Source organism: Mobula hypostoma, chromosome 10 (assembly GCF_963921235.1).
Source record: "Mobula hypostoma chromosome 10, sMobHyp1.1, whole genome shotgun sequence".
Lineage (NCBI taxonomy): Eukaryota > Metazoa > Chordata > Chondrichthyes > Myliobatiformes > Myliobatidae > Mobula > Mobula hypostoma.
The window spans coordinates 106,441,194-106,466,077 of record NC_086106.1 but is presented as its reverse complement, the minus strand read 5'-3'; the positions used below and the strand labels follow the sequence as shown (position 1 = coordinate 106,466,077).

General features: G+C 41.8%; 1 protein-coding gene across 1 annotated transcript in view; it reads right to left on the bottom strand.

Moving 5' to 3' along the window:
* LOC134353392 (short transient receptor potential channel 5-like) overlaps nucleotides 1-24,884 on the bottom strand; it is a 140,939-nt gene that overhangs the window by 73,007 nt on the left and 43,048 nt on the right. Inside the window, exons 3-5 of the mRNA XM_063061417.1 lie at nucleotides 14,678-15,199; nucleotides 9,119-9,455; nucleotides 6,956-7,095 (exon numbers count right to left, since the gene is read on the bottom strand). Of these exons, the coding sequence (XP_062917487.1) occupies nucleotides 6,956-7,095; nucleotides 9,119-9,455; nucleotides 14,678-15,199 (999 nt within the window). The remainder of the gene's footprint in view (nucleotides 1-6,955; nucleotides 7,096-9,118; nucleotides 9,456-14,677; nucleotides 15,200-24,884) is intronic.

Sequence of the window (24,884 nt, the reverse complement as noted above, 5' to 3'; positions counted from 1 at the left end):
ACACACTCAATGCTTCAGGAACAGCTTTTCCCCCTGCGCCATCAGATTTCTGAATGGACAGTGAACCCACGTAAACTACACTATTTCTTTTCTCATTCAGGGAATGCTAAATCTTTGTGGGTGGAGTTCAGAAACTGTAAGGATTAAAAAAAAAACCATTATGGGAATCATATATAGGGCTCCAAATAGAAGCCAAGGTGTGGGGTTGAGATTGCAAAGGGATCTGGAAAAGGCATGTAATAGGGGTAATGACACAATTGTAAAGGGGTACATTAATATGCAAGGGGATTGGGAAAATCAGGTTGGTGTTGGATTGCAAAAGAGGGAATTTGTTGATAGCTTTTTAGTGCAGTTTGTACTTGAGCCTACTTGGGGAAAGGCTATCTTAGACTGGATGGTGTGTAATAACCCAGATCATGTTAGGGAGCTTAATGTAAAGGAACCATTAGGAGGCAGTGATCATTTTATGATTGAATTCATACTGCAATTTGAGAGGGAGAAGCATAAGCCACATGTATCAGTATTGCAGTGGAATAAAGGGAATTACAGTGGCATGAAAGAGCAGCTTGCCCAGGTGGATTGGAGGAAGATACTGGCAGGGATGATGGCAGAGCAGAGATGGCTACTGTTTCTGGGAATAATTCACAAGGCAGGATAGATATATCCCACAGAGGAAGAAGTTCTCAAATGGCAGGGCTAGTCAACCGTGGCTGACAAGGGAAATTAAGTGCTGCATAAAAGTGAAGGAAAGGGTATATAAGGTAGCAAAAGTGAGTGGGAAATTGGATGATTGGGAAGCTTTTAAATTCCAACAAAAGGCAACTAAAAAAACTGTAAGAACAGATAAGATGAAATATGAGGGCATACTAGCTAATAATATAAAGCAGGATACCAAAAGTTATTTTCAGTTATATAAACAGTAAAAGAGAGGTGCGAGTTGATATTGAACCACTGGAAGATGATGCTGGTGAGGTAGTACTGGGGGACAAAGAATTGGTAGTTGAACTTAATGGGTACTTTGCATCTGTCCTCACTGTGGGAGACACTAGCAGTGTGCCAGAGGTCTGTGACTGTCAGGGAGCAGGGGTGAGTGTAATTGCTATCACAAAGGAAAAGGTGCTCGGCATACTCAAAGGTCTTAATAGGATAAGTCACCTGGACAAGATGGGCTACATCCCAGAGTCATGAGAGAGGTTGCTGAAGTGTTAACGGATGCATTGTTCATGATCTTTCAAGAATCACTTGATTCTGGCATGGTCCTGGAGGAATGGAAGATTGCAAATGTTACTCCACTCTTTAAGAAGGGAGGAAGGCAAAAGAAAGGAAATTATAGGCCAGCTAGCCTAACCTCAGTGCTTAGGAAAGTATTGGAGCCCATTGCTTAAGATGGGGTCTCAGGGTATTTGGAGACTAATGATAAAATAAGTCAAAGTCAGCATGGCTTCTGTAAAGGGAAATCTTGTCTGACGAATCTGTTAGAGTTCTTCAAGGAAGTAACAAGTAGGGTGGACAAAGGAGAGGCAGTGGGTGTCATTCACTTAGATTTTCAAAAGGCATTAGATAAGGTGCCACACATGAGGCTGCTTAGCAAGATAGAATCCTATAGTGTTACAGGAAAGATACTGACATGGATAGCGGAAAGGCTGACAGGCAGGAGGCAGTGAGTGGGAATGAAAGGGGCCATTTCTGTTTGGTTGTTGGTGACTAGCATTGTTCCTCAGGGGCCAGTATTGGGACTGCTACTTTTCACATTCATTTTCAATGATTTGGATAATAGAATTGATAGCTCTGTGACAAAGTTTGTGGATGATACAGAGATAGGTGGAGGGGTAGGTAGGCTGAGGAAACAATGTGATTGCAGTAAGACTTAGACAAATTGGAAGAAAGGGCAGAAAAGTGGCAGATGGAATACAGTGGGAAATGTATGATAATGCATTTTGGTAAAAGGAACAATAGTGCAGACTATTATCTAAATGGGGAGAGAGTTTAAACATCAGAAGTGCAGAGGGACTTAGGAGTCCTCGTACATGACTCCCAGAAGGTCAATTTACAAGTTGAGTCTGTGGTAAAGAAGGCAAATGCAAAGTAGGCATTTATTTCAAGGGAAATAGAATATAAAAGCAAGGAGATAATGCTGAGTCTTATAGGACACTAGTCAGGCCGCACTTGGAGTATTGTCAACAGTTTTGGGCCCCATATCTCAGAAAGGATGTGTTGTCATTGGAGAGAGTCCAGAGGAGGTTCACAAAGATGATTCCAGGAATGAAGGGGTTAACATATGAGGATCGTTTGGTATCCAGAACTAGAGGGCACAGCTTCAAATTTGAGGGGTGACCTTTTAGAACAGAGGTAAGGAGGAATTTTTTTAGCCAGAGATAAGTGGATCTGTGGAATGCTCTGCCACAGACTCCAGTGGAGGCCAAGTCCATCGGTATATTTAAGGCAGAAGCTGATCATTTCCTGATAGGTGAGGGCATGAAAGGATGTAGCGAGAAGGCAGATAAGTGGGGTTGAGTGCGATCCGGACCAGCCACGATGTAATAGTGGTGCAGGCTCGATGGGCTGAATGGCCTAATTCTGCTCCTATGTCATATGGTCTTATCGTCTTATTCTTTTGGTTTCTGTTTGCACTACTTAGACTCAATATAAAATTACATATAAAACTTTAAACTCAGTTTAATGTTCTGAATATATTTCTTATTGTAATTTATAGTTTTTTATTATTGCATTGTACTGCTGCTACAAATCAAAACATTTCATGTATGCCAGGGATATTAAACCTGATTCTGATTCTGAACTGCCTACTGGCTTATTAAAATATTAACCAATGGAAAGTTTCTTAAAATATTTTAACCACAAGAGATATGGCAGATGCTGGTAGTAGTGAACAATGTACTCAAAATATTGATGAATGGTCTCAGCCCAAAGCATTGATTGTTTATTCCCCTCTGTAGAGTTTCTCTGGCATTTTGTGTGCATCTTAAAATATTAGTTTCTGGATTTAGTAAGAAACTCCTAGGACTGCACACACACAACATAGAAGTATATTTGAGTGACTGTCAGTGACTGTGCCTGTTAAAAGCAAATAGTGTATTCATATAATATCTTATATTGTGTTCCCAATATTCAAAAGTTCGGAGGTTCATTTATCATCAAAGTATACAACTCTGAAAGTCTTCTTCTCCAGATAGCTACAAAACCAAATAAGAAAAGAATGACAGCATGATCACTAACCCCCAAATCCCTCCTCCCCACTCAAAAAATATGAACAAAAATGGAACAGACGCATCAAGCCCCAAATCCCTCTCGCCCACACACACAAAACAAATGAGAAAGATCGGGTGAGAAACACAGAGTATAAAAAAACTATAAGACTGGAAAAAAAGTCCATAGTCCAAGTCAGTATCCAAAGCACAGAAAACCCGGGTAACATTCTCCTAGCACATTTGTAGCCTCACCCCTCTGTGGCAGCAGAGCGATCCTACCTGCGATCAAAAGGCAGTCTCCCCTCTCCAGTGGCAGAGCATTCCCACCAGTGATCAAAAGGCAGACTCCCCTCTCCGATAACAGAGAGATGCCACCAACGATCAAGAGGCAGACTCCCCTCTCCAATAGCAGAGCGATCCCACCTGTGATCAAAAGGCAGTCTCCCCCCTCCGGCAGCAGAGCGATTCCACCAGTGATCAAGAGGCAGACTCCCCTCTCCGACAGCAGAGAGATCCCACCAGTGATCAAGAGGCAGACTCCCCTCTTCAATAGCAGAGCGATTCCACCAACGATCAAGAGGCAGACTCCCCTCTCCAATAGCAGAGCGATCCCACCTGTGATCAAAAGGCAGTCTCCCCCCTCCGGCAGCAGAGCGATTCCACCAGTGATCAAGAGGCAGACTCCCCTCTCCGACAGCAGAGAGATCCCACCAGTGATCAAGAGGCAGACTCCCCTCTCCGATAGCTGAGCGATCCCACCTGCGATCAAGAGGCAGACTCCCCTCTCTGATAGCAGAGCGATCCCACCTGTGATCAAAAGGCATTCTCCCCTCTCCAGTGGCAGAATGATCCCACCAGCGATCAAGAGGCAGACTCCCCTCTCCGATAGCTGAGCGATCCCACCTGCGATCAAAAGGCAGACTTCCCTCTCCAGCAACAGAGTGATTCCACCTGCGATCAAAAGGCAGGCGATTGGCGCTCACCCTCCGCATTCGATTTGATGTTTCAATCTCGTTCATCGCTTTAATCGGTGAACAATGGAAGCTTTAATTGGTGAAATGGAGTTGAACATTAGCCTCGCAGTCCGTTCCACAACCTTCTCACCGTGAGGTCCACGCATGCTGTCTCTGCCTCCCAGAATCCTCACAGAGACTGCAGAGTGCCGAAAGACCCAAACAATCTACAAACTGAAAATCACGGCCTCCAACAGTTCCAGAATCTCACTCAAGACGAAAAAAATGTAAAAGACATAAAAGAAGAGAAGTAAGTGGTTTTGTGGTCTCTCCAGAAGATGTCAACCATGGGAGCATTGTACACAGGTGCCATCTGGACCAAAAGTTATTTGGAGTTTGTTATTAAAATTTAAATCTATTGAATTTTTTGTGGTAAAGATTTGATGACCTGAGAAAGGAAAATCATAGTTCTTTTTGCAGACTTCATCCATAATTTAGAGTAATAAAATTGTTCACTGATGTGTTTGAAATTTGTTTGACATTGCTTGAACATGTATGCACTGCTTTTGATCCCCCACCCCCCCAGTCTTACTTGGCGTAAAAGCTTCTGCTCAGCAATATATCCGGCTGATTGAGTATGTATCAGCAGAATGTATATATTTTCAACTGGCTTTTAAAGTTTTATACCCTACCAGAGCAAAACCTGCTCAAGTGGGTTCTCCGGTAACTGTGTAGGCTCTTTTATACAAAAATCTATGTCTAATTAAGAGTATCACACTGGGACTTTTGATTCAAGTGATCTTCCTCCTTTCATTTTCTGACACTAATTGTGGATGAAGCAACCTGGGATGGCTTGAGATATAGTGGAACCTGGAGGCACATTCTGCTGTGCTATCCCAATAGCAGAGTTCAAGGAACTAATTGATGCATTGCCCACAACAACTCAGAGAGGGAAGAATAGATCAGAAGGAAAAAAAAACAAAACTTAAGTATGTAAATAATATTCCATTTAAAATATTTCAATGTTCCTAAACAAAACCAAATTTAAAAGTGTATCAATCAGCAATAACTTGAATGAACTGCCCGTACGTATTACAGATGATGAAAATTCATGGTATATTTATTATCAAAGTACATATAATTCACCATATACTACCCTGAGATACGTGGGTGATTCAACAGTGATTTGTCCTCCTGAATTTCCTAACATGTAGCTCAAGATACAAAGAAATCTGCTCTATCCAGAACTTGTGTTTAGTAAGGTTTGGTCTTACTAAGGGGGAGAAAACAATTTGATAAAAGTGATAAATGAGGAATCTGACTTGATAATCTATTTGAAGTAGCTATAGGGCAGGAAGTGGATATTCCCCAAACCCACAATTTACCCCTATTCCCCATGACCTTGGTCAGAGAGCAGTAAAACAAGGATGTTACGGAAAACTATGCCCTATGTATTAAAGAAACCAACAATATGTGAAAAAAGAAAGCCCTTTTAGAATTAACACACATAAAAGTTGCTGGTGAATGCAGCAGGCCAGGCAGCATCTCTAGGAAGAGGTACAGTCGACGATTCGGGCCGAGACCCTTCGTCAGGACTAACTGAAAGAAGAGCTAGTAAGAGATTTGAAAGTGGGAGGGGAAGGGGGAGATCCGAAATGATAGGAGAAGACAGGAGGGGGAGGGATGGAGCCAAGAGCTGGACAGTTGATTGGCGAAAGGAATGTGAGAGGATCATGGGACAGGAGGCCTAGGGAGAAAGAAAGGGGGAGGGGGGGAGCCCACAGGATGGGCAAGGGGGACAGAGGGAGAAAAGGAGAGAGAGAAAAAGAATACGTGTATATAAATAAATAACGGACGGGGCGTCTGGGTAGCCTCCAACCTGATGGCATGAACATTGACTTCTCAAACTTCCGCTAATGTCCCACCTCCCCCTCGTACCCCATCCATTATTTATTTATATACACCCATTCTTTTTCTCTCTCTCCTTTTTCTCCCTCTGTCCCTCTCACTATACCCCTTGCCCATCCTCTGGGCTTTCCCCCCTCCCCCTTTCTTTCTCCCTAGGCCTCCTGTCCCATGATCCTCTCACATTCCTTTCGCCAATCACCTGTCCAGCTCTTGGCTCCATCCCTCCCCCTCCTGTCTTCTCCTATCATTTTGGATCTCCCCCTCCCCCTCCCACTTTCAAATCTCTTACTATCTCTTCTTTCAGTTAGTCCTGAAGAAGGGTCTTGGCCCGAAACGTCGACTGTACCTCTTCCTAGAGATGCTGCCTGACCTGCTGCGTTCACCAGCAACTTTTATGTGTGGTGCTTGAAATTCCAGCATCTGCAGATTTCCTCGTGTTACCCTTTTTAGAACCTGGGTTTGCCTGAAATTGATCCAATATAATCTGTACCCATGGAATTTCCCCAGGGAAGAGGGTGAATGACAATAGGTATTTTTCTCCAAGTTCAATTAGCTTTGGCCTGCTTACACGTACAACAATTGACCCCTCAAACAACCATGGACTCTGATCAACCATTCCCCTGTATACAAGAACAATCATTCCCTGGAGTACCTCCATTCATCCCTCAAATGGATATTCTTTAAAGGAAAATTTACATGGGAGGGTTTACCTTATTGGTGCAGCTCACAGTTAACCATCATGTTCAAATGCTGTGCAACACTTTCTGGGTGATACACAGATTTCACAAATTGCTTCCATCGCAATCACTACCAAAGGTGTATCCTGCTATCATTAATGGTGCTTACTGGGATGCCTGTGTTGAAGTGTACAGTATACTGACTACTCACCTTCACATAGGCAACGATCTTCAGTGAGATGGTGGCCAGATACAAAGAGTTCATAGCAAAGTCCATCAGGTTCCACCAGTCGTGCACATATTCATTAAAACCACCATCCCACATTTCCTTGATTTCAGCCCATATAAAACCTAAAAAGAAAGTATTTGTTTTATTTATCTGTATTTCTGAAATTCTTCATTTGATCTGGTTTTCTATGTTGTTTTTATTTTTAGTAAATGTAAGATCAGTATTTACTCATCATCTTAAAATGTTCTCAGTTTTTCTCCTTCCTCGACCTTCTTAAAATATTTTCTGATGCATTATTATTCTTTGTAGGCTTTCACATGGACATTCACATGTATAACAATAATATATTTTAAGTGTAACTGTGACAATAATGGGATTGGTATTATTTGAATGGAACAGGAGAAAGAACATAGATCACAGAATAGGACAACAAAGGAACAGGCCCTTTGCCCCATAATGTCTATGCAGAACATAATGCCTAACTAAGATAATCTCTCCTGACCCATATTTCACTGTTCCCCATATATCCCTGCCCCTCTCTAAAAGCTCATAAATCACATTATTATATCTGCTTCCACCACCATCCTTGGCAATACATTCCAGGCACCTTACACTCTCGGGGTAAATGAAAACTAGCCTTGCATGTCTCCCTTCTCACCTTAATTCATATCCTGAAGTACCTAACATTTCTCCGAGAAAAGATTCTAACTGCCTATCTTATATACTGTACGCTTCAGGGTATGTTCCAGCTCATTATTTAGAGCCTCATTTCTCTAATGACCAGAAAAGGTAAGCGTCATCAGTATGGGGCTTCACCAACTGGAAGAGATTGGAAGAGATCCCTTGAGAATCTGCAGAATTGTGATTCTCAGCGCAAGCCAAGTGACCCGTTCCACACTCCAATCATTCCTGCCAAAGTTGAGCAGAAATGGTCAGGCAGCTCAGCCAGACCATTAATAATCCTCCATTCCCTGCTTTCAAGATCTGCCTGCATTAATTCTATCCTGCAAAGGAATGTACATCAGTTACAGTAATGGCTTGCCACAGCATTCTTCTATTTCTTCAAGCCAACTTGCTGTAGGAGCTCAGACTCCCGCATAAACTCCATTTTCCTGTGCAGATCTCCACCTGCAGACGTAAAGAGATCACCCTGACTCACCATGAGGAGGAATGAAATTTCTTTCACTGTCACTAAGTTGAGTGGGAATTCTCTTCCCCTGAGGAGACTACCATAGCCACCACCTTCTTTTTGATGGGCCTGGTGAGTGTTATGGCCTGTGTGAGCTGAACTAGATGGGCTGAGGGGCCTGCTTCCGTCTGTACTTTTCTATGACTCTACGACTCTGGATAGCGCACAGACACCCTCTTGGCATCAATCTCATTATGTTTTTCAAACATCAATCTCATCAAGTTATTCATGTTTCTTTGTGTGGCTGTCCTCCTCCTCCTCCCTCACAGTCCATGCCTCATCTCTGACAGCCATAATGTGTAATGGTAGTGTGCCTTTGAAGGTAAATATCCTTCCCTAATTGTGGCATAGCAGAGAGTCAGAGAGCAATACAGTATAGGTACAGGTCCTTTGGCCCATCTGGTCTGTGCTGACCACACTGCCCATCCAACCAGTCCCAATTTCCTGTGTTCAGCCCATTTCCCACTGAGATCCTCCATGTACCTATCCAAGTCTTTCTAAAGCCCTAGCCTGGCCAACTTCTTCCTATAACTCAGGCGTTTTGGTCCTGCCAATAGCCTTGTAAATCTTCTCCGCACTCTTTCCAGTTTAAACAGGTCTTTTCAATAATAGGGTGACAAAATGTGATAGTACTCCAAGTGCAGCTTCATCAATGTCTTGTACAATTGCAACATAATGTCCCAAATCCTATAATCAATACCCTGACTGATGTGAGATGGGACCTGTGCCGAATTCAGTGGTCCTATCCAAACATCTGCCATTTTAGTATTTATTTCTGGGCCTAAAACAGTTTCACATTTGATTGTAGCCAAATTCACGATTTTTCCTTTCATCTGGTCTCCAGATCTAGCTTCATTACCAATGGCCAAAATCCACTTTCCTGATATCTCATCACATGGTATGAACTAATGTAAGTTGATGCTGAATAAGAGGAGAGCGTATGAAGAGAGGTTTACCTAAAACCCATGGTAATATCATCCACTCCACAATGGTTGGTGGTGGCCCCTGCATGTGAAGATCCGTCTTGACGATGTGCTGAGACGCCAGCAGCAGCAGGAAAAGGAAGGTCAGGTAGGATCCAGTGTGGCAAATAAATTTGATAAAAGGGTTCTTAATGAACAGTCCCAGTCTGCTCTTTGGCGCCACCAAGTACACCACAGATAGTATCGGGAACAGAAACCCAATGGTAATGCAGGTTAGAAGCTTCACTGCCCAGTGTCGGCGACGCCAGCCAGGGAACCCGTCATACCACAGCGTAGCCAGGAGCTGCTGGCAGTTAGGCTGAGCGACAAACTGTGAAGGAAATAAAAATGATGAGAGCCCATTTAAAGCACAGTGCTGAGGTCGAAGGCCCCCCGTAGGATGTTTCTCCTTTTTCTCTCTGTCCAAAGAACCAGATTGTGCACAGCTAAAGGTAACTAGTGTAGACTGGTTGCCGTGCCACCAGGCTAAGGGATTTGGCAAACACTGAAGTCATTTGCGGTTGCAGAAATACTGGCTGTGTCACCACAAATCATGTCATTTAAACGTTGCGGCACTCTGCAGCTTGGGGATCTAACTTACCCCCTCCCCAATAACTGATCCCGATGCAGTTTATTTTAACAGCTAGACTATGCCAGATTCTAACATCCTGCATACTTCACAATGCAATGCAGTAACTAAACCCAACTTTTAGCAGACAAGGAGTCTCATCACGTGTGCTCATAATTTAGCTCCAACGTTTGCATGGCTTCAATCTGGATGCACCATGCTGATAAAGGTTACAGAGATTTCCACCATTTTATATGCAAAGTGAGAGATTTTATTGCCTTGCGCAGGTCTTGGCATCACTATCCATGTTTTTGTTACCTCCAACAGCTTACGCTAAAACACCAGCAGAATGCAACCAAAGTAAGCCTTTTCTGGAAGATTTACAATATCATCATGCATTTCTTAAAATATGATGACCAGAATTGGACGCAACACTCCAGTTGTGACTTAATCTATTTGTTTTTAATATACAGTAGATCAACATAACTGCTCTGCATTTGAACCCTATGCCTCTGTTTATGAAGGTTAGCATTCCATTTTTTAAAAAATTTTCAATCCTTTAAAATATCTTGACATTTTCAACACTGATACTCAGGTCCCTGTGTTTCCACGAAACATTTAAATTGCTGTTTAATCTATGCTCTCTGTCTTGACTTTTTACTCTGCCAAAACATAGCACTTCACTCTTCTTTGCATTAAGTTTCTTCTGCCTATTTTGCTACTGGAGAAATACCCCTTTATAGCCCATTATTGTACCTTATCATAGCTACAACCCTTGTGTCACCTGCATATTTGGAAATTTCACGTTGCACATCACTGTCTGGGTGATCAATATGCCTAAAGAGGCAGTAGCCCTGGAGAACGCATCTGGATATCTTCCTCGAATGTAAAAACTACCACTTATCACTACTCTTTGCTCCCCATCTTTGAACCACTTTCCCGCCCACTGGTCCTTTAATTCTATGCAGCTTAATTTTGCTAACTTTTAAATGGAACTGCATCAATTACCTCCTGAAAATCACATAAACAATATTATCTGCATTCCCTTTATTAATCTTCTCTCTTTAGTTAGTCTTCTTAGAGTTAGTGTGGCAACAGTTCCTTCCAGCCCATGATCCCACACCACCCAATTACACACATGTGACCAATTAGCCTACTAACTTGTACGCCTATGGGTTGTAGGAGGAAACTGGAGCACCCTGAGCAAATCACGCAGTCACGGTGAAGACGTATAAACACCTCACAAGCAGCAGTGGAATTGAACCCAGGTTGTTAGAACTGTATGAGTTGAATATCCCTTATCTAAAATGCTTGGGGCCACAAGTGCTTCGGATTTCAGATTTTTTAGGATTTCGGAATATATAATGAGATAGTTTGGGATCACCATCATTTCCAATTCTGAATGTATAGGACTGGCAAACAGTCTTGTCTTAATTTGTTCATCACACATATGTGCTTAACAGTAAAAATTATTACATATCATAAGTATACCAAAAATATACTGTGTGCAGGGTAACAAAAGTAACACAGCAGCATCGGGAGAATACCTGAATCAGCTGTTAAACAACAACAAACAACGGCAGGCTTTCAGTCTCCATGTTCTGACTATGTCTCAGCCCAAAATGTCGACTGTTTATCCGTTTCCATAGATGCTGCCTGACCTGTTGAGTTCCTCCAGTATTTTGTGTGTCTTGCTTTGGATTGCTAGCAGACTTTCTCATGTTTGTGACAGTACACTGTATTTGTATTTTACTTCTTTTTAGGTTTTATGTTAAAGTATAATAACAATCAGCATTGTTGACTTGTCCTGGTGTCAGATTTTCATCAGTAATGATCTTGGCAGACTCAAAGAATTTCTCTGCTACTCCACGATCAGCAGATGCTTTATCACCACAAATATTTAAAAACTTAATGCCATGCCTTTTCTTCAATTTCTCTAATCACCCTGATGAATATTCACAATTACCTTTGATTTTCAGTTCGTCTTCGCTCGTTTCATGATCAGCATACTGTTAAGCGGCATATGTTCACTCCGACACTGATGAATCCATTCTTTCAATACACAATCGAGATCTTCATTTCTCACTTTATGCAGGGTTTTTCTATTTTTCATCAACTTCTGTTCATTACATACGCGAGGTCTCTTCTCAGAACTGTCTGTGGTGTGCAGAGACCTGTGCATTGCCTGGGAACCTTCCCAGCACTTTGTAGAATTTCCCATTTGTGATGTCATGTTAGCACTCAAAAAAATGCATTTTGGAGGTTTTTGGATAAGGGGAACTGAACCTGTGGTAACCATAACATCACCAAGCTGTTCTTACCTTATTAAATCAGGTTGTCAAACAAGATTTACCTTTACCAAATCCATATCATACTGGGGTGAAAGTAATATAAATTTCCTATAGTGTGATCATATCGGCAAGTTTGCCCATTTAATTTACTTGTATTGGACACTTCCTCACCAGAATACTGTTCAATCAACTTCCTAAATACTTTAATCTCTCGTGCTGGCTCTTCTTAACAATTCTTTTTTTTTGCGATTATTATTTCCCCAGAATCAAGATTACACTGCTTGACTGAAGTTGCTTGGCATCTCCTTGTGCTTCTTTTCAACATGGTCATTTTTCCATGCCTTCCGGTAACTAGGGGGAGCTGGAAGACTCCTGCAAGTTACACTGCCATTGTACGTATCTCACTTTCAGCTGATGATTTTTTTTTTACTTCCATTTCCTCCTCATTGTCAATTTTCACCTGAATATTATATTAATATGAATAATTCACAATATACAACCTTCTCCATTACAACTCAATCTGGGTCCACCTATCATTACAACCTCTGTCTCCTCCCTGCCTCTCATTTCTATACACTGGATATCCTCCCTCTACCCTCTCAGTCCTGATACAGGGTCATAACCCAAAGAATAACGCATTAGCCACCACAGATGCCCACTAAGTTCTTCCAGTTTTTTTTATATACATATATTTTGTTCCAGATTCCAGCATCGTCAACTTTCCAGAGTAACACACAAAAAAGCTGAAGGAACTCAGCAGGTCAGGTAGCATCTATGGAGGGAAATTGGTCAGCACAGTAGCGTGGTGGTTAGCACAATGATTTACAATACAGGTGACCTGGATTCATTTCCTGCCACTGCCTGTAAGGAGTTTGTACGATTTCCCCGTGACCGTGTGGGTTTCCTCCAGCTGCTCCGATATCCTCTCACGGTCCAATGACGTACCAGCTGGTAAGTTAATTGGTCACTGGAAACTGTCCTGCGATTAGGCTAGAATTAAATCAGGGTATTGCTGAGCAGTGTGGCTCAAAGGGCAGGAAGGACCTATTCCCAACTGTATCTCAATAGATAATTAAGTAAGTGGTCTACATTTCGAGCTGAGACCCTTCAGCAGGACTTTCCAATATTTCCAACATTTTACTTTAGTTTCATCAACTTCTCTAACTCTTTCCTCGTGCAGGGAGCTCTGACGTTGGTTGCCTTGTGGCAAGTACTTAGCTTTTACCTGAAGCATCTTTTTAGTAGTTTAGCATTCTTGCCCATCAATACTTTGAGTCATGGAGAGTTACAGAGTAACACTGCATGAAAACAGGCCTTTTGGCTCAACTCATCCATGCCCACCAAGAAGTCATCTGAAATACTCCCAATTGCACGGATTTGGCCCACATCCAGATAACCTTTCCTATCCCCATACATGTCTTTTAAATGTAGTTATTGTATCTGTCCTCAACCACTTCCTCTGGTACCTCTTCTTGGTTGCATGAAACCAATGGAGTGTCTGCAATGCTCAGCCAAGGTTGACTTTGGGTGTCAGTTAAATGCAGCCAGTGCTCTGCTTTCAGACCACAAATCAGCTGCAGACACCAAGTTGCAAAAGAGGAGGGAATCCAAGGGGAGATTTCCCAAGAAGGAGCCAAGGTATCTGTAGGTCTGGAAGTATCACACCTTCCTCACACAATATTAAAAAAAATTAGGCTATTTTGTAAGGAGGCAACAGCAATACTGCAGGTATATTGGCCAATCAACACTAACAAATATTCAGAAATTCCATTCTATTCCAAGCTCACTCATTTGCAATTGATAATGGAGTTACAGCCATTTAAGATTTTGATTTATATCTCTTTGCAGCTTTATACCTACATGAGCCTGGTCTTCCACATGCAGATCCACCAGGAAAAAGACCTGGACAATGTTTCTATTCCCCTTTCTCGTGTTTAATTGCCCTGGTTTCAGGCAAGGCACAGATCTTCAGCATTGCTTTTGACTTTAGAATGGAGCCTGATCCATGCTTTCTGATTCATTTTGCCTCCACTCTCCAAACCACTTCAACCAAGGATTACAATTGGTCTTAAACTAGAGTGTGTTACACTATCAGAGATTAATTAGTTTGCATTTTAAACATAACTGCATTAGGTTAAATGGAACAGTGAGCTTCACGCATCACCTCACATTCAGTTTAGAAATTCTCTGCCCCTTTACCGAACAGGAATTATTTCCTATAAATAGATATTGAAGGACAAAAGCCTAAGGAAAATTTCTGTTACACTATTGCTTAAAGATATGGACACAAACTGAGCCATTTTCTGCCAGGTGATGGGGGCAGAGGAAGGGAAACTCACCACCATTTTACCCCATCACGCTTGAGGCCCTTAATGCAAGATTTATCTGTCACCTGCAAATGCCTAAACACACACACACACTCATACCCACTAGCTCACATACAGCGCACTCTCCCTCACACACACATACACACATACTCACTAGCTCACCTACAGTACACTCTCTCACACACACATACACACAAACTACACACACACACACACACACACATTCTTACACAGACCCACACTCATACACAATAACATACAAGCACACACACACAATGAGCCCACAGGATAACATTTGCCTGCCTAGATAGAGTTGCTAGCTACACCGAAGGTTACTTGTAACAAGAGCTTAATGTCCAAGTCCTACCTCTTTCTGATGGTACTTGATGGCTACCTTGAGCTTGGCTAGATCATGACATTTCTGAGGGTCTAGTTCATCACTCTGGTCATCTCTGTGGTTCAAGATAATCTCGAGCTCTCTGGAACTGCGTGCTTGATCCAGAAGGTCCTTGGCAAATAGCTTGCACTGCTGCGACAGTTCCTCGTATTCAGCCTTGAACTCATTCTCAACTTTGCTGAGTTCCTTCAGCTCCCAACCCAACTGAAAGGCTGTGAGGATTGGGTCTTCACTTGACAAGGCTATCAACGAAGGGCTGGCGAGAGCACGATAGACGTTCAGACGTGACCTTGAGTGACGAAGGCTGTCAACTTCGGTGCTGGACACACACTCCACACAGTTGCACCTCACTTGGTGGGGCCGAGGAATGGAGACCCCCCCATGCACCAAAAGTTTTATTATTTCATAATTATTGGTGTGTGCAGCAAGCATTATGGGTGTAATATCTGGAGTGAACTCTGAGAACTGGGCATCCATCAGTAAAGGAGGAACCTGTCAAGTTAAGAAAAAATATTAATCAATAATTATCTTGAAATATCAAAGCAAAAAAAACTTAGAAATGCTATAGACTGAAAACAGTAGAAATGCAATTTTGAGATACTGGATCATGGAGTACACAGGTCAGTCAGCAGTTCTTGTTTTGAAGTAGTCTCAATCATTTAGAAAAGGTGGTTGTAGTACCTTTGTCGTCCAGGTTATTGTTGGAGGCCCAAAGGACAATTCCTCTGTCTCCAGGACCCACAATAATAATAACTGAACTTTTTTGAAGGTATCTCCCTTTCAGATGGCCAGTTTGTTTCTAAAATACCAACCATGGTCCAATTTGTACTATAAAATCTCAATTTTCATACTAAATGAGGACCATTATATAAAATAGTTGGGTAGTGGACACACCTGGAGACAGCACCAAGAAAACGCAGAGTCGTGAGCACATCACAAACAGCTTCATCTCCATGGCCTCTCTCTATACATGCTGCCCTGGTAAATCAGTCAACATAATCAAGGATCCCACCCACCCTGCACATTCCCTCTTCTCTCTCCTAGCATTGGGTAGACCATACAAAAGCCTGAAAGTTTGTATTACCAGACTCAAAGGTAGTTTCTATCCCTATATTATAAAACTATTGACCTGGCCTCTTGTGCAACCAGCTGGATTCCTGAATTCACAATCTATCTCATCATGGCCTTATGTCTTATTGTCTGTCTACATTGTATTTTCTCTGTAACTAACATGAGGTTCTGCATTCTGTTATTGCTTTTCCCTTCTACTACCTCAATGTCCTGACCTGGGTGAAATGATCTTTATGGATGGCATGCAAAACAATTTTTTTTTGCCGTACCTCAGTACATGTGACAATAACAAACATATAAAATGGAACCAGCTCCATTACCAGGATCAAACTAGGAACCCATTTTGGAACCAATAATACTCCTTTAATGACATCACTGAAAATTAAGGTCAAAGGGTTGCTTTTTTCAAAAACAATTTCATTGAAATAACTCATTCTTAATACCAAGACAAATCAAATCCTTATTTTATATCAAGATAATTGTTTTGTTTTTGCTGTGTTTGCAACAATAATTCCCTTTAAAATGATTAAAAATAGTCCAACTGAAAATGATTAAAATCAACTCTCCCAATGTCAAAATTATCTCACTGAGGAAGGGTTATAAATTTTTTCACAGTACTCTTTGCAAAATGAGTGATGCAGCATCATTTGTAGATTTTCTGTTTCCAAAATTTCATTTTATTGACTTTACTGGAATCAAAGGTTTAGATGTAGACTGCCTTACATACGTGTCACACAATTAGCACATACATTGAAGACAAATTTCTACCTGCAAGTATCAATCTAAGGTCATAATTTTGTGCAATTGCCCTGATCCAGTAATTGCATATAGTTAGATCTCAGAGGAGAAGATCACTGGATTTATGGTAAGAATGGTCACCATCACCCGCCCAAGAGCAATAAATTACTCTTGCAAGTGACAGTCAGATTCCAAAAAAGGAATTAATCAAAAGGAGCATTGAGTACTGTGTGCAAGTTTAGGTAATGTTCTATGAAAAGAGCATTGGAGAACATTCAGGAGACTTAAAACTTGTTATAACGGTCACATGGGTGTAACTGAGCAGCTCGTTATCATGTTGTATCTCCAAATAAAATAAAAGCTCCAGCAGTAAAGTTTTCTGGAACAGATAAGGCACAGAGGAGATCCATTATATTTTTTAATTATCAAGAAATTTGGAAAGATAAATGTACAGATACTCTTCCATTTATACAAATCTACAACAACAGATGGTATTGGACCAAACAAATACAAAGAGTGGTGACAATTAGGAACTTGGAAATTTGGGAACTGTCAACAAGCATGTGAATGAAGAGAATTTTCTTCTGCAGTCCCTCTGGGTCAAGACTGCTTCTGCCCAGTATTGTGGGATCTGAGATGGCTGGATGGTATCTGCTGCTGTGGGGCAGTAAACGGTTGACAGGGCATGTGGGTAAAAGGTGGTGTGTCCCTTCTTTGGCTTGTTATCTAACAAAAGAAGAGCTAATGAAAGGTTTGAAAAGCTAGGTAATGATAGAGATCTAGAAGAATATAAGGCTAGCAGGAAGGAGCTTAAGAAAGAAATTAGGAGAGCCAGAAGGGTCCATGAGAAGGCCTTGGCGGACAGGATTAAGGAAAACCCCAAGGCGTTCTACAAGTATGTGAAGAGCAAGAAGATAAGACGTGAGAGAATAGGACCAATCAAGTGTGACAGTGGAAAAGTGTGCTTGGAACCAGAGAAGAAAGCAGAGGTACCTAATGAATACTTTGCTTCAGTATTCACTACAGAAAGGGACCTTGGCGATTGTAGGGATGACTTACAGCAGACTGAAAAGTTTGAGCATGCAGATATTAAGAAAGAGGCTGTGCAGGAGCTTTTGGAAAGCATCAAGTTGGATAAGTCACTGCGACTGAACAAGATGTACCCCAGGCTACTGTGGGAGGCGAGGGAGGAGATCGCTGAGCTTTTGGCGATGATCTTTGCATCATCAATGGGGACAGGAGAGGTTCCGGAGGATTGGAAGGTTGCAGATGTTGTTCCATTATTCAAGAAAGGGAGTAGAGATAGCCCAGGAAATTATAGACCAGTGAGTCTTACTTCAGTGGTTGGTATGTTGATGGAGAAGATCCTGAGAGGCAGGATTGATGAACATTTGGAGAGGCATTGATTAGGAATAGTCAGCATGGCTTTATCAAAGGCAGGTCATGCCTTCTGAGCCTGATTGAATTTTTTGAGGATGTGACTAAACACATTGATGAAGGTAGAGCAGTAGATGTATATGGATTTAGGCAAGGCATTTGACAAGGTACCCCGTGCAAAGCTTATTGAGAAAGTAAAGAGGCATGGGATCCAAGAGGACACTGCTTTGTGGATCCAGAACTGGCTTGCCCACAGAAGGCAAAGAGTGGTTGTAGATGGTACATATTCTGCATGGAAGTCAGTCACCAGTGGTCTGCCTCAGGGCTCTGTCCTGGGATCCCTATTCCTCATGATTTCTATTAATGGCCTGGATGAGGAAGTGGAGGGATGGGTTAGTAAATTTTCTGATGACACAAAGGTTGGGGGTGTTGTGGTTAGTGTGGAGGGCTGTCAGAGGTTACAGTGGGACATTGATATGATGCAAAACTGGGCTGAGAAGTGGCAAATGGAGTTCAACCCAGGTAAGTGTGAGATGGTTCGTTTGGGTAGTCAAGTATGATGACAGAATATAGTATTAATGATAAGACTCTTGGCAGTATGGAGGATCAGAGGGATCTTGGGGTCCGAGTCCATAGGATACTCAAATCTGCGGCGCAGATTGACTCTACGGTTAAGAAAGCATATGGTGAATTGGCCTTCATCAATGGTGGGATTGAGTTTAGGAGCCAAGAGGTAATGTTGCAACTATATAGGACCCTGGTCAGACCCCACATGGAATACTGTGCTCAGTTATGGTCGCCTCACTATAGGAAGGATGTGGAAACCATAGAACGGGTGCAGAGAAATTTACAAGGACGTTGCCTGGATTGGGGAGCATGTCTTATGAGAATAGGTTGAGTGAACTCGGCCTTTTTCCTTGGAGTGACGGAGAATGCAAGGTGACCTGATAGAGGTGTATAAGATGATGAGAGGCTTTGATCATGTGGATAGTCAGAGGCTTTTCCCCAGGGCTGAAATGGCTAGCACAAGAGGGCACAGTTTTAAGGTGCTTGGAAAAAGGTACAGAGGAGATGTCAGGGGTAAGTTTTTTTTACGCAGAGAGTGGTGAGTGTGTGGAATGGGCTGCCGGTGACAGCGGTGGAGGCGGATATGATAGGGTTTTTTAAGAGACTCCTGGATAGGTACATGGAGTTCAGGAAAATAGAGGGCTATGGGTAATGCTAGGTAATTTCTCAGGTAAGGACATCTTCGGCACAGCTCTGTGGGCCGAAGGGCCGGTATTGTTTTGTAGGTTTTCTATGTTCTATGTTCTAATTTGACATTTTCAGACTTCATCGACTTGTTTGGATTGACTGGGCTCTGATCTCAAACCTTACCTTCCTCTACATTAGTTGAGCACTAGTAGAAACCAGCTTAATTATCAGAATTTATCATCTGAACAACTGAAATCTGAATTTCTGAATGAATGCAAACTCTTCAAGGAGTCACATAATGGGCTATCAGACATAAATGTTTGTCCTGGAGTCTCCAAACATTAAAGGTTAACTTTGGGATCTGCAAACAAATAAAAACTTATGGACATGGAGTAAAATTGCTATATGGTTATTTACATTTTAGTGATATGAATAGGTAAAACTACTGAGGCCAAAGACTTTTTCAGTAACCGTCAAGTTTGATCCAATAAAGTAAGAGTCATTTCCTGTCAAACCGATAGGGGAAGGCAATGTAAACTTGATGGATTTTCTAACATGAGTGTAGGGAGGGGTAATTTGAGGCAGGAAATCATGTGATATAAACTAGAAGATTACATCCAATCAATGTTAGATGCTCTAAATAACAAAACACATGGGATCATCCACAAGGGCTCATGAAAAGTCGATCCTGAGAGATTCTACATATAAAAATCACATTTGGCAATTAAAAGAAATATGTTCAGCTGATGAAATCAAAGTTAATTTTTTTAGTATGTATTTTGATTTTTATGAGTTTTCAGGTCTGAACAGAATAATGGCAGCGTACAGTTTGTCAACCATTATGTCGTTCAGAGCTTTTATAACCACTGTCAATGTATAAATAATGGATATGCATAAGTCCATTACACAAATTTAATTGTTTTAAATCATCTTCTTCATTTAGCAGTTGCATTAGAGTTATAAGAGAAGATTTGTCTTTGTCTGTTAGTATATTTGGATGATTAATGATGGAAATATTTTTCATTGATCTGTGAATGTGAGGTGATATCAACATTTCTTGATTCTTACTGATAAAAATCACATCCTGCCAAGTCTAGACATATGTCATCAATGGGGAAATTGATGATAAGCTCTCTGAAGAGCAAGAAGGAGGCACTGCAGATAATTCAACTAGAAAATGGAACTGATAACAATAACCTTCACTGTAGTAATTCATACGATTTGCTACAATTTTCTTTTAACTGACATACAGATTTTTACAATGGGAAGACATTCACACACATTTTCAATATTGATTTGAATCTGACTCTTTTCGAGCAGCAGGTTGCAAGGACCATATGCCATATTCCTAACTAATCCTCTTCATGGTGGAGCTAAACCATCCCTTACATATGTTCAGGGAGATGCAACCAAATCCATCTTCTCAGCTAAAATGTGTTCACCATAACAAACAAATGATCACATACGGCAAATTAGCATTTTACCTCTGGATACTAAAACTTAACCCAAATTTATATGATGAAAGCCTTATGTGATGTTTTAAGTCAATTGAAACCCTATTTAAGCAATTCCCATGGCAAAATTGTGACTACAATTCACAATTAATTGATATTTTACTTCAGAGATGTTTAAAATATTTCTATTCTAGACACTCAGATTGTCCCAAATTTAACAAGGAAACATTAGAGGCAAATTATTTCTCTCTGACAAACTGATGCACTAAATAACTCTTTCAACACCAGCTTACAGTGGCATGCAAAAGTTTGGGCACCTTGGTCAAAACTTCTGTTACTGTAAATAATTAAGTGAGTAGAAGATGAACTGATCTCCAAAAGTCATAAAGTTAAAGATGAAACATTCTTTTCAACATTTTAAGCAAGATTAGTGTATTATTTTTGTTTTGTACAATTTTAGAGTGAAAAAAAGGAAAGGAGCACCATACAAAAGTTTGGGCACCCCAAGAGATTTGAGCTCCCAGATAACTTTTACCAAGGTCTCAGACCTTAATTAGCTTGTTAGGGCTATGGCTTGTTCACAGTCATCGTTAGGAAAGGCCAGGTGATGCAAATTTCAAAGCTTTATAAACACCCTGACTCCTCAAACCTTGTCCCAACAATCAGCAGCCATGGGCTCCTCTAAGCAGCTGCCTAGCACTCTGAAGATTAAAATAAATGATGCCCACAAAGCAAGAGAAGGATATAAGAAGATAGCAAAGTGTTTTCAGGTAGCGGTTTCCTCAGTTTGTGATATAATTAAGAAATGGCAGTTAACAGGAATGGTGGAGGTCAAGTTGAGGCCTGGAAGACAAAGAAAACCTTTTTGAGAGAACTACTTGTAGGATGGCTAGAAAGGCAAATCAAACCCCCCATTTGACTGCAACAGACCTTCAGGAAGATTTAGCAGACTCTGGAGTGGTGGTGCACTGTTCCACTGTCAGCGACACCTGCACAAATGTGACCTTCATGGAAGAGTCATCAGAAGGAAACCTTTCCTGCATCCTCACCACAAAATTCAGCATCAGAAATTTGCAAAGGAACATCTAAACAAGCCTGACGCATTTTGGAAACAAGTCCTGTGGACTGATGAAGTTAAAATAGAACTTTTTGACCGTAATGAGCAAAGGTATGTTTGCAGAAAAAAGGGTGCAGAATTTCATGAAAAGAACACCTCTCCAACTGTTAAGCATGGGGTTGGATCGATCATGCTTTGGGCTTGTGTTGCAGCCAGTGGCACAGGGAACATTTACTGGTAGAGGGAAGAATGAATTCAATTAAATACCAGCAAATTCTGGAAGCAAACATCACACTGTCTGTAAAAAAGCCGAAGATGAAAAGAGGACGGCTTCTACAACAAGATAATGATCCTAAACACACCTCAAAATCCACAATGGACTATCTCAAGAGGCACAAGCTGGTGGTTTTGCCATGGCCCTCACAGTCCCCTGACCTAAACATCATCGAAAATCTGTGGATAGACCTCAAAAGAGCAGTGCATGCAAGATAGCCCAAGAATCTCACAGAACTAGAAGCCTTTTGCAAGGAAGAATGGGCGAAAATCCCCCAAACAAGAATTGAAAGACTCTTAGCTGGCTACAGAAAGCATTTACAAGCTGTGATACTTGCCAAAGGGTGTGTTACTAAGTACTGACCATGCAGGGTGCCCAAACTTTTGCTTCAGGCCCTTGTCCCAAGTTTAACAAGGAAACATTAGAAGCAAATTATTTCTCTCTGACAAACTGATGCACTAAATAACTCTTTCAACACCGGCTTATATTATGCACTCTGTTGAAGTCATGAAGTTCACCAAGGCAGTTCACAGGAAAGACATTTACAACCTTTGGTAACTGGCTATGTTTGGACTTATTAGAGCATATGACCATATGCTTGACTACATAGGTAGAAATTTAGAAAAATGTTAAGGGAGGAAGAAACAGGACAAAATCTGCAGATGCTGGAAATCCAAAGCAACACACAGAAACTGCTGGGGATCTCAGCAGGCCAGGCAGCATCTATGGAAAAGAGTAAACAGTCGACTTTTCGGGCCAAGACCCCTCATCAGGACTGGAAAGGAAGGGGGAGAAGTCAAATAGGAAGGTGAGGGGGAGGAGAGGAGAAAAGAGGAAAGTGTACAGGTGTTGGAGGGAGTTCCATAAATTGGTAACTAACAGGGATACCCCTTTGCACATTGTGGAGAGGGATGTTCTTTCTTGGGGTAGCCACAATAGTCAGGTCTCTGGCACTGTGGCTGGCTCTGAGGCTCAGACTGAAAGGGCAGACAGTCAGGGTAACTGTGATGGGAGACTCGATAGTAAGGGGCACAGACAGGGGAATTTGTGGTTGCAGAAGAGACAGCGGGATGCTGTGTTGCCACTTGAGTACCAGAGACAAGGATATCTCGGACTGGCTGCGGACAATTCTCAAGCAGAAGGGTGAGCAGCCAGCGGTCACTGCACTGTATGGAACAAATGGCACAGATAGCACAAGAGATGAGGTCCTGCAGATTGAATGTAAGGAGTTAAGTCAGAAGTTCTGAAGCCGGATCTTGACAGTAATAATCTCCAGATTACTCCCACTCCCACATGCTAGGGAGGTCAGAAATAGAAGGAAACACCAGGTAGATTCATGGTTGAGGAGCTGATGCTGGGGGCAGGAATTCAGGTTCTCAGGGCATGGGCATCGCTTCCGAGGCAGATGCAACCTGTACAAAAGGGACAGGTTGCACTTGAACAAAGAAGGACTGATATCCCTGCAAGGAAATTCGCTAATGCTACATGGGACAATTTAAACCAGATTGGCTGTGGGGTGGGACTCTTAGGAGCAAGTTATAGGTTAGAGAGGAAGCCAGCAAGAGTAAGCTTAGTAATCAGAAGAACCAGGGACACAGCAAAGGCAGGGAAAGGAATATTTAGTTAAACTGTATTTTTTTCATTGCTCATGGTTTAACAGAGAAGGTAGATGAACTCAGGAACATGGATTGGTTCTTAGGACTGAGCTGTTATAGCCATAGCAGAAAAATGGCCAAGAGAAAGGCAGGACTTGCAGTCAATGTTTCAGTATACAGTTCTTCAGGCATGACAGCGGTACATGTAATTGCAGAGGAAGTATTGCCTTTATGATTGGGGAGGATGTAACAGCAGTACTTACAGATGGCATTCTTGGGAGACCATCTAGGGAGGCCATATGGGTAGAACTTAGAGGCACACTCTAGTGGGGCTGTGTAACAGATCCCTCAATAGTCAGCAGGAACTTGACTAGCAGGAATGTAAAGAAATTGCTCATAGTTGTAAGGTTTGTATTACCGAGAAATTCTAATTTCTGCAGTATTGATTGGACTATGCAGATTGTTAAGGGCCTGGACAGTGTTGTCCAGAGTAGCCAACATATAGAGCAGCCTACTCATGAGGATTCAATACTGGATCTTCTCTTAGGGAGAGAGTCAGGGGAGTTAACTGAAGTGGCAGTCAGGAGCACCTTAGTTCTCGTGACCATGATACTATTAGTTCTAAGATGGTAATGGAAGAGGATAGGGCAGGTCCACAGGCTAGGGTTCTAAACCGGACCAGGGCTAATTTTGGGAGAGTTAGGCAAATTCTAGCAGAGGTTGATAGGGTGAGTCCATTTGAAAGGAAAGGAATGAATAGCAAGTTCCCTCACCCTAACAGGAGCAACATCTTCCTGTTAGAGGCTGAAGGGAAAATCTGGCAAGTTTAAGTTGACGAGAGAAATTGAGGCTCTGATCAAGAGAAGGAAGGAAACATACATTGGTTTTTCAAGTTTGGGAACAAGTGAATTCCTTAATGGCTATAAAAAGTCTAAGGAAATCAAGAGGACAAAGAGAGGGTATAAGATGAATCTGTAAGGTTAAGGAAAATACCAAGAGGTTCTACAGATATGCAGTATTAAGTCTAAAAGGGTGGCTGGGGACAGAGTAAGAGATCAGCAAGGTCATCAGGGTCTTGAGCTGCAGGGGCTGAGTGGGGTTTTCAACAAACATTACTTCTTGCTGTTTAATGAGGAGGAAATCATGTTGTTCAAGTAATAATGGAAGCAAATGGTTGTACTTTGAAGGAGATTCATATTACCAGAGAGTAGGCATTTGTAGCCTTACAGCACAGTAAAGGGGATATATTCCCACAGCCTGACCAAGTGTATCCTTGGACTTTGTGAGAGGTAGAGAAGAAATTGCAGTGGCCCTGGGGAGATATCTGCTTCATCATTAGTCACCTTCTAACTGGTGCCCCTCTCCTTCCCCTTCCTTTCCTACTATCTGACCTGCTGAGTTCCTCCAGTATTTTGTG